General features: G+C 36.1%; 1 protein-coding gene across 7 annotated transcripts in view; it reads right to left on the bottom strand.

Moving 5' to 3' along the window:
• Window positions 1–12,576, bottom strand: part of INTU (inturned planar cell polarity protein) — an 82,872-nt gene that overhangs the window by 26,476 nt on the left and 43,820 nt on the right. For all 7 annotated transcript variants that reach the window (XM_032333376.1, XM_032333370.1, XM_032333372.1 and 4 more), the window contains exons 6-7: window positions 7,895–7,984; window positions 1,336–1,413 (exon numbers count right to left, since the gene is read on the bottom strand). In XM_032333376.1, the coding sequence (XP_032189267.1) occupies window positions 1,336–1,413; window positions 7,895–7,984 (168 nt within the window). The remainder of the gene's footprint in view (window positions 1–1,335; window positions 1,414–7,894; window positions 7,985–12,576) is intronic.

Raw genomic sequence — 12,576 nt, 5'->3', positions numbered from 1 at the left:
TTTAACTGAAGGTAAAAGCACTGTTTGTGGTTGCCTTGCCTTTTATATTTCACATGTTTGGGAAATGCTAATTAGTAATTGGGTTTGAGAGGATTTGTCTCTTCAGAGGCTCTTGAAGGAGAACTCTACAAACTAGAAAATACTGATGCCACAGCCACAGAAAATCCTTTCAAGGCTGCTTTGAGAACAGTGACAACAAAGATCCACAACAGAAAGAACAGAGAGCTGACACCACTATGCTTTGGGAAAACATATAAACTGTTTCTGGATTTTTATATTGCTATTTTCTTAAGGCTTTGAAAGCAAAGGTATCATTTTAGCCTTCTGAAGTACTGGGACTTAGAAAAATCCAACAAACAGAAAAAATCGTATTTTTTATCCATAATTTTATGGGTTCAAATGTCGAAGTTACCTCAAATTGCCTCCTTCAGATCAAGAAAGATGTATCATATTTTACTGCATGGTTAAAAAAGCAAGAAGCAGGAAAATATGCATAATATGAGCCCACATATATTAAAAAAAAGAGTATGTAGACTGTATTCATATTATATAGGAAATGTATGAAATAATACACATGAAACTAGCCAATACCTTTTTTACTGTGTCATTTATTTATTAGTGCATGTTTTTTACTAAAAATTTTTTAAGTAAGAAGTACTATTAGGATAGTAAATTTGACAATGCTCTTATAAAACCAGAGAAAAACACAAACAACTTATTTAAAACCTTCTTACTCTTTTCTGTATCTGTTTTGAAATGCTCTTACATTTGCTACTATAGAAATATATCAAATCAGAATATAATTGTGGTTTTATCACTATTTCACATTATTACACTGAACTAACATAAGACCAAAAAAGAAAAAGCAATGGATCAAGTGAAAAACTGCCTAGAACTATAAAATAAAGCCACTAATTAAAGAAGGAAAAAATCAGAGGAATAAGAAAAAAAACAAATAACTAACTTGCCAATCAAGGAAAAGTATTAAGTGCAAAAGAGATTTAGAATTATATACTTAAAACTTGAGATTCATGTTTTATAAGCATTGATATCTTCATTTTTTTAATATTTTCTTATTAACTTTTAATTCCAGTATAGTTAGCATACAGTGTTATGTTAGTTTCAGGTATACAACACAGTGATTCAACAATTCCATATATCACCCAGTGCTTATCATGTCAAGTACACTCCTTGATCCCCATCACTCATTTCCCCTATCCCCTCACCTACCACCCCTCTGGTAACCATCAGTTTATTCTCTGTGACTAAAAGTTTGTTGTTTTTTTTTTAAACAAATAAACAAAAACTTGAGATTCAATTCACAGAAGTACTTACCTATCTAAAGAACCATACATAAATTTTAAGGTTTGGACAACATCTTCTATCATATTCCTCAGCTGAGGAAGAGGAACTCTAAAAAAAAGCAAAAATGCATTTATAACATAACCAAATAATACATATTTAAGAGAAGCAGAACATCTTTACATTTTACATGAAAAGAATGTGAGAAGTCTGTGGGTTAAATGCTAGTATAGCTGGTTGTTCATTAAAGACTCCACTGCCTAGATTTGAAATTTGAGCATGGGTCTAGTAGGCATTTTGATATCACCACCTACAGAAAAAGTATTTAAGCCTTTTTAGGGTTTAGTTTCCTAGTATATGTCACAGAACCATTATCACTCACGTTAAATGTTTTGAAGCATACAGGAAACACAGGAGACAAATGAAAATGAAAATGAAAACACAACGGTCTAAATCTTGGGGATGCAGCAAAAGCTGTTCAAAGAGGGAAGTTTAAAGAAATACAGGCCTACCTCAATAAATTTTGAAAAGTATCAAATAAACAACCAAACCTTACCCCAAAGGAGCTAGAAAAAGAACAAAGCCCAAAGGCAATAGAAGGAAAAAAAATAATAAAGATGAGAACAGAAAGAATAAAATAAAAAAAAATTTTTAGCCACGCATTCATGATAGATCATATCTCTTTTGGCTGAAATTAGGCACCTTTAAAACACAAATGTTTTGCTATTTTTCATTGCAGCCTCCTTTGGAGTTCCTGTTTGTGGTATAAAAACATGTCCACAATTCAGCACTCTTCCCCTCAAGAAGTAGAACTTAATTTCCCTCCCCCTGAGTGTGGGCTGGACTTATTTAACTCACTTCTAACAAATAGTAAATGGGGGAAATGACTGCATCATTTCTAAGACTAAGTCAACTTCCCCATTTTCTCTATTTTGAAGAAACCCATCTCTCTATCACTTGCTTTGGGGGAAGTCAGCTGATGTGCTATGAGAACTTCACTCAAGCAGCTCTAGGGAGAGATCCTTGTGGAAAGGAATTAAGGCCTCCTGACAATGGCCAGGTGTGTAAGTCATGTTGGAAGCAGATGCTCTAGCTCTAGTTCAGCCTTCAGATAACTGTATCCTTGACCAACATTTTGACTGAAACATTAAGACAGATCCTGAGCCAGAATCACCCAGTTAAGTTGCTCATGAATTCCTGACTCACAAGAACACCTATGAGATAATAATGTCTACTGTTTTAAGTCCCCAAGTTTTTAATAATTTGTTATCCAAGAATAGATAACGAATGCACTGCTATATAATGAAAAAAATCTGGTTAACAAAATTACCAATAATAGAGAATAGTCATATTCATGCTCAGATTGGCTGTATAATGCATTTTTTTAAAAAAAGATCTTATTTATTTATTTGACAGAAAGAGAGAGACAGTGAGAAAGGGAACACAAGCAGGGGGAGTAGCAGAGGGAGAAGCAGGCTCTCCACTGAGCAGAGAGCCCGATGCGAAGCTCGATCCCAGGACCCTGGGATCATGACCTGAGCTGAAGGCAGACACTTAATGACTGAGCCACCCAGGTACCTCTGGATAATGCATTTTTATAATACTTTTTTCTTCCTTGGGAAGCTTAAAAGCAACACCAAAAGACAAGTTATCTAAACTGGTATTCTCTAAAGGTGTCACTCATATACTATAGTATTTATTTTGATATTTGATTAGTATTTGGTAGACAATGTATGATTCTGTGGACCAGAAGTTAAAATTAAAATGCACTTATAGTTTAATAGAAGTTGTCCAATTTTTTTTTTAAAGTGGGGAAGGATCTAAATTACAAATTTTTTTAAAAAATCACTGAACAGGGATGTAAGACTCATCTAACATTAGTTAACTTATACTCTCCTTGAGGCTGTTGTCCATATTCCTATCCCATTTCCCCACAGCTTTTAATGTCTAATGACATCAGGGGAGCAATGTGGTAGAAAGAATTCAGAAAGACTCTCCTTCAATTTGCAATTCTGCTTTTTGCCAGTTATGTGACCTTTGGCAAGTTATTTAATCTTCTCTTGGTTTTACTTTCCTCATTTATAAAATGGGGCCAGAGATCACGAAGTACATCTGGAGCTGATTTTGAAGATTAAATGAGATTAATGAATGTTAAGTACCTAATGCAGTCCGTGGGTTCACAGTGTGCTCATTATAAATGTCAACCCAACCCTTAACCTCCAACTATAAAAATAAGATATATTTAAAAATACTTGCAAAAAATTAAGAAGGAGAAAACAATAATATAAGACATACCATTAGAGACATCACTTTAAAGTTAAATATTTCTTACAGTTGACCCTTAAACAATGCAGGGGCTAGGGGTCCCAATACTCCAGGCAGTTGAAAATTCAAGTACAACTTTTTTTTTTTTTTAAGATTTTATTTATTTATTTGACAGAGAGAGATCACAAGTAGGCAGAGAGAGAGAGAGAGAGAGGAGGAAGCAGGCTCCCTGCTGAGCAGAGAGCCCGATGCGGGACTCGATCCCAGGACCCTGAGATCATGACCCGAGCCGAAGGCAGCGGCTTAACCCACTGAGCCACCCAGGCACCCTCAAGTACAACTATTTAACTCCCCCCAAACTTAAATACTAATAGCTTACTGTTGACTAAAAGCCTTACTGATAAAGTAAACAGTTGTTTAACACATACTTTGTATGTTACATGTATTATATACAGTATTCTGACAATACAGTAAGCTAGAGGAAAGAAAATGTTATTAAGAAAACCATAAGAAGAGAAATTGATACCATAAGTTTGTGTCATCTGTTTACAAGATGAATCATCCATCTATTTGTTAGTACCTGTGACAATACTGTCTTATATAATACAAAACACTATAGATGTTACACATGTTACTGACACTAAAGATCCAAAATGAAAAGATAATGCTAAAAAGAAATAAAATATTTATTTACAAACAATTCATGCATTCATAACAAAGCAGCAGCAATATGATTTCTTTATGGTAGCCTAATATAATTAACAGCATAGCTTCATGGCAGCCTAACCCATAACACTAGAGAATGAAGTATTAAAATATTTTCAGGGCATGCCATATTATATTTGTAATACAGTGCTGGAAACACTGTTACTTTTTTTCTTAAATCACTTACCTGTGATGGTATACTGATACGCAGTTTTCCCCTATTACAAGAAGGAGAGGCATACTGTATGGTAGTATAATTTTTTTGAAAGAAATTATAAAATATAAAAATAACATATTATTAATTTTATGTTAAATATCAATCACCTTATCTAGGTAAGGACACACTATCACCTTACACACGAGTTTTGCACATGGTGTTCTACACAATCAATACTTAGACGATGATGACGACGACATAGCTCTTGCTGTACAATTATCAGATTTTCACATGAAGACACACACATACACAACAGATAAGTTTATTAGCTACATGGCATGGCGATTATCTACTATTCATTCAGTGGAAGTGGGTCATCATAAAGATCTTCACCCCTATCATCTTCATGTTGAGCAGGCTGAGGAGGAGGAGCAGAGGTTGGTCTTGCTGTCTCAGGGGTGGCAGAGGCAGAAGATGTGGAGGTAAAGGGGAAGCAAGAGAGGCAGGCACACTCAGTTTAACTTTACAGAAATATAGGGTAATTTCTTTTTTTCATTTCTCTAAAAACATTCCTATGGCATCAAACTTTCTTCCACTGTTTGCTTTATTATCAGTGCCCATATCATAGAAGGGTCCATGTTATAAAAGAAGTCAAAGCAGTCCTGAATAATCAGAATCCTCCTGCCAGATTATCTAGTATCAGTTTTTTTCTGGCAGTCCCCCCGTCTTGCCACCTTGTTGCCATATCCAATACTTGGCATGACTTCCTTGATTGGCTCTTTCACGATTTCCTTGATTGGCTCTGTCATAAATCCTGTGAAGTCATGCACAACATCTGGACACCATTTTCTTCAGCAGGAATTTATTATTTCTGGCTTGATGGCTTTAATGGCCTTTTCGATAACAACAATGGCATCCTCAGTGGTGTAATACTTCCAGACTTCCATGTTCTATCAGGGTTCTCTTCTACAGCATTGACAATCCTTTCCATAGGGTACCATGTGTAACAAACCTTAGAGGCTGAATTAGAGATTGCTGTTTTGGGGGGCAAGTAGACTGACATCTTCAGTCTTGAACTCATGGGGTTCTGGGTGGCCAGGGGCATTGTCCAATAGCAAAAGAATTTTCAAAGGCAAAGTAGTTTCTGATTTTAGGGACAAAGCATCAATGGAACCAATCCAGAAAAAGGGTTTTCAATGTCCAAGACTTCTTGTGGTACAACCAAAAGACTGGTAGCTAATATTATCTGATGTATCTTTTTCCTTCAAGGTCTGGGGTTAATGAGCTTTATAGATAAGGGCAGTCCTGATCATAAACCCGAATATGTTGGCATAAGAGGGTAGAGTTAGCCTATTCCTTCCTGTCTTAAATCCTGGTGCTCACTTTTCTTCTTTAATAATGTCCTATGCAATATTTTTCTCCCCCAGAATAGGGCAATTTTGTCTGTATTAAAAACCTTGAGGCAGATATTCTTTCTCCTCACTGATTTTCTTAATGGCATCTGGGAACTCATCTGCTGTCTCTTAGCAGAATCTGCTTCTCCTGTTATCTTGACATTTTTAAAGCTAAACCTCCTTGTAAAATTGTCAAGCCACCCTTTGCTGGCATTAAAATCTCCTACTTTAGAGCCACCTTTTTTTTTTTTTTTGCCTCAAGTTGTCATATAATAACTGCTTTTTCTCAAATCACATTAGAGTCTATAAGTTTGCCTTTCTTATAGTAATCCTATACCTACTTAAAGCCGGATTTTCAATACATGATAAAAAGATATTTCACAGAAAGTGCAGTGTTTTTGCACCTGCTGGCATAATTGCAGTGATAACTTCATGAATTTCCTTTTTCTTTTTACAATGGCCTGTACACTGGATTTATTTATCATGAAATGGCGGGCAACCACAGGTGCAGACCTCAATGTATAGTACATATCAAGCAATTCAACTTTTTCTTGTAATGTCATAACTTTCCTCTGCTTCTTGGGAGCACTTCCAGCATTACTAATAGCACTTCATATGGGTCTCCTGGTGTTATTCAAGGCTTACAGTATTGCACTAAACACAATGAAAAATATGCAAGAACTGTGAGAAATCACTTTTTATTGCAATAAACAATTTACTGGAAAGACAAACTGTTCACACAGAGATGATTAGTGTCATAGGGAGTTTTAAGCAGATAATCATAACACAAGCTCACCGCAACAGCAATTGGAGGTGGCTATGAAATTCTTACAGTAGTACAATATGCACTATAGTAATTTTATGCAGTTATGATTTAATACTGCATCTTTACATTATTCACATCTCTCTCAACTATGAATTGTTCCATTCAAGTGTTTGTACGAGTTTTGATAAATTTTAACTTTTAATAATAGACTTGTGTATACTTTATAGTAATGATGATGAGACAGACTAGTATCTACATATATTTTATGCATTCATGATATACCTTTTTCTCAATTTTTTCAATATTTCTATGCTATGCAGTTTATCTGCAAGTTTTTTCATATTGTCACAAATCTCCAAAAAAATTTCCAATATAGTTATTGAAAAAAACCCACACATAAGTGGATCAACGCAATTTGAACCCATGTTCTCTAAGGGTCAACTCTATTTTGTCAAGGGCACTCAACATCAGGACCAAACACCTTTCTACTTGACCTTTAATTCTCCAAAATCTCCAACAGTAAAAAACTACAAACACATAAAATCCATACTACAATCTTGTCAAAAGTTGCCTCTTTTGACAACTGAAGTAGAGAAGGTCGTCTCTCAGCTCCATATTGGCCATATCTCAGAAGGAAGTGTACTGAAACCCGGGCCCCTAGAAATTGTTTCTAGCACTTTTCTGTTTTGTTTTCAATTAAGTTATTATTTATTTATTTTGAGAGAAAAAGAGAGAGCAAGAGGGGGAAGGGCAGAAGGAGAGATAGAGAATCTCAAGCAGGCTCCATGCTCAGTGTAGAGCATGACACATGGATCTATCCCAGGATACTGAGATCATGACCTGAGCCAAAATCAAAATCAAGAGTTGGACGCTAGGGTGCCTGGGTGGCTCAGTGGGTTAAAGCCTCTGCCTTCGGCTCAGGTCATGATCTCAGGGTTCTGGGATCAAGCCCCGCATCGGGCTCTCTGCTGAGCAGGGAGCCTGCTTCCCTTACTCTCTCTCTGCCTGCCTCTCTGCCTACTTGTGATCTCTCTCTGTCAAATAAATAAATAAAATCTTAAAAAAAAAAAAAAAAAGAGTTGGACGCTTAATTAACTGAGTCACCCAGGTACCCAGGTGCCCCTTTTCTGTATTTTTAAATACCAAATTATCATGGTAGCTATTGTAGTAGTGCAAGAGATCTTTAAACTGTAAAACTGAAAGACTTTGCTTTTGCCAAAAATGTCATAATTTTAATGAAACAGACTTTGTTAGCAGTATTTCAGAAATGATTTTAAGGTAAAAAAAAAAAAGATCTCAACTTACTTTTCAGCAGGCAGGCCAATTAACAACAACTTGTCAGATTCTTTCCAATAAGCCACATGGATTTGTTTCCCATTTAAAAGAAGGGATGAGCTAGGAAAAAGTAGAGTGAAAATAAGTTAGAATATCTTTAAATGTCATAAAATTATAAACAGTCACTCATAAAAGATTACGTATAGTATGATTTAAGAAATGCATGCTTAATGAGCAAATTTCTTGGCATATACCTAATTGTCACACAGAAAGGGCAAGTAATTATGTAACAACAAAAAATATATTCTGAGGGGTGCCTGGGTGGGTTAAAGCCTCTGCCTTCGGCTCAGGTCATGATCCCAGAGTCCTGGGATCGAGCCCCGCATTGGGCTCTCTGCTCAGCGGGGAGCCTGCTTTCTCCTCTCTCTGACTGCCTCTCTGCCTACTTGTGATCTCTGTCAAATAAATAAATAAAATTAAAAAAAAATATATATATATTCTGAAATATTTTTTTAAAACCTATAAAAAAGCTCTAGGTCAAATGAAGGTAGACCTCTTACAGCCAAAAGTAGTGAAATTCTTTAATTAACATTAAATGACTATATGCTACTTTTTTCAGAAGAAAGCTCCCATTAGTATGCAAATTTAACAAATCTTTTCTCACTGCCTATTTATAAACATGATTTATTAAGAGAAATTACAAAAATAGGAAGATACAGTCCCAGCTCACAAGATAATAATTCAATATAGGACATAGGTACATAAGCAAGTAACCAAAATATAAGTCAGATTTAAATGTGTTCTCAAAGAAATGTTTAGAATAATGTATATATTCATTGTGGTGATGGCTTCAGGGTCTATATGCCTCTGTTGAAACTGATCAGATTGTACATTTTACATATATGCAGTTTACTATACTTTAATTAGTTAGAAAACTAAATATGATCTAAAAAGAGATATATAATGAACTATGAAAACATGGAGAGCATAATGATTCCATCCTGAGTATGGGTAGGTAGTAGAAAGAAAATAAAATGAAAATACACTCAGTGATTTTTTTTTCTTTAAACTAGAATACATACATCAGTCTGTCTGCTGAGTCCTTAGGATTTAATGTACCTTCTATACTGCAGTAGATATTATTATTTTTATTATAATCAAATGCATACTATTTGTGAGACATGATATTTTTTCATCTTTCTAACATCCTCTTCAGGCATTACCATCACTGGTTTTTAAAATTGTTGTTAAAAATCGTTTCTTGGCCTTTTGGCTAAGATCAAGTGTAAAATTGTTGTTAAATTTTTATTTAGATTCCAGTTATTTAACACACAGTGTAATAATAGTATCAGATATACAATGTAGTGATTCAATACTTCCATACACCGGGTGGGTGCTCATCACCTATTTAGCTCATTCCCCTACCTACCTTCCTCCCCATACTAGAAGTTCTTCTCTATAGTTAAGGATTGGTTTCTTTGCCTCCCTCTCTCTTTTTATCCTCCCTTTGCTCAACTGTTTTTTTTTTTTCCTTAAATTTCACATGAATGAAATCACCTGGTATTTGTCTTTCTGACTTATTTCGCTTAGCATAACACTCTCTAGCTCCACCCATGTCATTGCAAAGATAAAGACTTCACTAAAAAAGAGAAATACAGGCCAGTATTCCTGATGAACATGGATGTAAACATTCTCAATAAACTACTGGCAAACCAGATCCAACAATGTATTAAAAAAATCATTCCCCATGATTAAAGTGGGATTTATTACTGGGTTGCAAGGGTGAGTTCAGTATTTGCAAATCAATCAACATTATAAGTCATATTGATAAAAGGTAAGAACCATATTATTTCAATTATAGATACAGAAAAAGTATTTGACAAAATATAACATTCACTCATGAAAAGATTCTCAACAAAGTAGGTTTATTTTATTTATTTTAAATGATTTTATTTACTTATTTGAGAAAGAGAGATAGTAAGAGAGAGAGATTACAAACAGGGGCAAAGGGCAGAGGGAGAAGCAGAATCCTCACTGAGCAGGGAGACTGATGTGGGGCTCCATCCCAGGACCCTGGAATCATGACCTGACCAAAAGGCAGATGCCTAACAGACTGAGCCACCCAGGCACCCAACAAAGTAGGTTTGGAGGGAACATATTTCAACAAAATAATGGCCATATAGGAGAAACCCAGAGCTAATATTCTCAATGAGGAAAAAAAGCTTTTCCTGTATGGTCTGGCACACAACAGGGATGTCCACCTTCACCACGGTTATTTAACATAGTAATAAATCCCAGCCTCAGCAATCAGACAACAAAAAGAAATAAAAGGCATGCAAATTGACAAGGAAGAAGTAAAACTTTCACTATTCGCAGATGACATTATACTCTGTTTAGAAAACCCCCAAAACTCCACCAAAAATCTACTATAACTGATGCACGAATCTAGTAAAGTCCCAGGATACAAAGTCCCAGGATACAAAATCAACTTACAAAAATCTATTGCATTTCTCTACACAAGTAATGAAGCAGCAGCAGGAGAAATTAAAAAATCAATCGCATTTACAATCATACCAAAAACTGTAAGATACCTAGGAACAAACTCAACCAAAGAGGTAAAAGACCTGTACTCTGAAAACTATAGAGCACGGATGAAAGAAATTGAAGAAGGACACAAGAAGTGGGAAGACTTATTCCATGCTCATGGATAGAAAGAACAAATACTGTTAAAATGGCTATACTAGGGGGGCGCCTGGGTGGCTCAGTGGGTTAAAGCCTCTGCCTTCAGCTCAGCTCATGATCCCAGTGTCCTGGGATCGAGCCCCACATCCGGCTCTCTGCTCAGCAGGGAGCCTGCTTCCCCCTACCTCTCTCTGCCTGCCTCTCTGCCTACTTGTGATCTCTATCTGATAAATAAATAAAAAATCTTAAAAAAATAATGTCTATACCAGGGGTGTCTGGGTAGCTCCGTGGGTTGAGCCTCTGTCTTCGGCTCGAGCCATGATCTCAGGGTCCTGGGATAGAGCCCTACATCAGGCTCTCTGCTCGGCGGAGAGCCTGCTTCCCCCCTACCTCTTTGCTTCCCTCTCTGCCTACTTGTGATCTGTTTGTCAAATAAATAAATAAAATCTTTAAAAAAAAAAGTCTATACTACCCAAAGCAATATATACATTTAATGCAATACCTACAAAAATACTACCAGCATCAAAATACCACAAAGCTAGAACAACCAATCCTAAAACTGTATGAAACCACAAAGACCCCAAATAGCCAGAGCAATCTTGAAAAAGAAAGGCAAAGTGGGAGCCATCATAATTCTGGACTTCAAGCTATACTACAATGCTGTTTAGAGATCAAGACAGTATGGTACTGGCATAAAAACAGACACATAGATCAGGGGAACTGAAAAGAAAACCCAGAAATGAACTCAGACCTACATGGTCAATTAATCTTCTACAAACAGGAAAGAATATCCAAAAAGAAAAAGACAATCTCTTCAACAAGTGGTGTTGGGAAAACTGGTCAGCTACATGCAAAAGAATGAAACTGGACCATTTTCTTTCACCATACACAAAAATAAATTCAAACTGGATTTAAGACCTAAATGTGAGACATGAAACCAATAAAATCCTAGAGGAGAACATAGGCAGTAACTGCTTTGATATTGGCCATAGGAACCTCCTTCCAGATATGTCTCCTAAGGCAAGGGAAACAAAAGCAAAAACAACTATTGGGACATCATCAAAATTAAAAGCTGCACAGCAAAGGAAACCATCAACAAAAGTAAAAGACAACATATGGAATGGGAGAAGGTATTTGCAAATGACGTATCTGATGAAGGGTTGGTATCCAAAATCTATAAAGAACTTAAAAAATTCAAAGCCCCCAAAATGAATAATCCAAATAAAAAAAGGACATGAACAGACATTTTCCCAAAGAAGACATCCAAATGGCTAACAGACACATGAAAAGATGCTCAACATTAATCACCACTAGGGAAATGCAAACCTGAACTATAATGAGGTATCACTTCATACCTGTCAGAATGGTTAATATCAACAATACAAGAAACAGGAAGCGCTAGTGGTCAAAGGGGAACCCTCCTACACTGTTGGTGGGAATGCAAACTGGTGCAGCCACTCTGGAAAACAGTATGGGATGTCCTCAAAAAGTTAAAAGGAGAATTGCACTACTAAGTATTTACCCTAAGAATACAAAAACACTAATTCAAAGGGATACATATACCTTGATATTTATAAGCAGCTTATCTATAATAGCTAAATTTTTAAAAAGATTTTATTTATTTATTTGACGGACAGAGATCAAAAGTAGGCAGAGAGGCAGGCAGAGAGAAAGGAAAAAGGATCCCCGCTGAGTAGAGAGCCCAACACGGGGCTCGATCCCAGGGGATCCCAGGAGATCCCAGGTGACTCTGGGATCACAACCTGGGCTGAAGGCAGAGGCTTTAACTCACTGAGCCACCCAAGCATCCCTATAATAGCTAAATTATTGAAAGAGCCCAAAAGTCCATTGACTGATGAATGGATAGAAAAGACGTAGTGTGTGTGTGTATAAATATAAATGTATGTATATATATAATGGAATATTACTCAGCTGTAAAAAAAAAAAAATCTTGCCATTTGCAATGATGTGGATGGATGGAGCTAGAGAGCATTATGCTAAGTGAAATAAGTTAGAGAAAGATGCACATA

The sequence above is a fragment of the Mustela erminea genome, chromosome 2 (genome assembly GCF_009829155.1).
Source record: "Mustela erminea isolate mMusErm1 chromosome 2, mMusErm1.Pri, whole genome shotgun sequence".
Taxonomy (NCBI): domain Eukaryota; kingdom Metazoa; phylum Chordata; class Mammalia; order Carnivora; family Mustelidae; genus Mustela; species Mustela erminea.
Note: the sequence above shows the minus strand (reverse complement) of the source record. Positions and strands in the feature narration are given on the sequence as shown.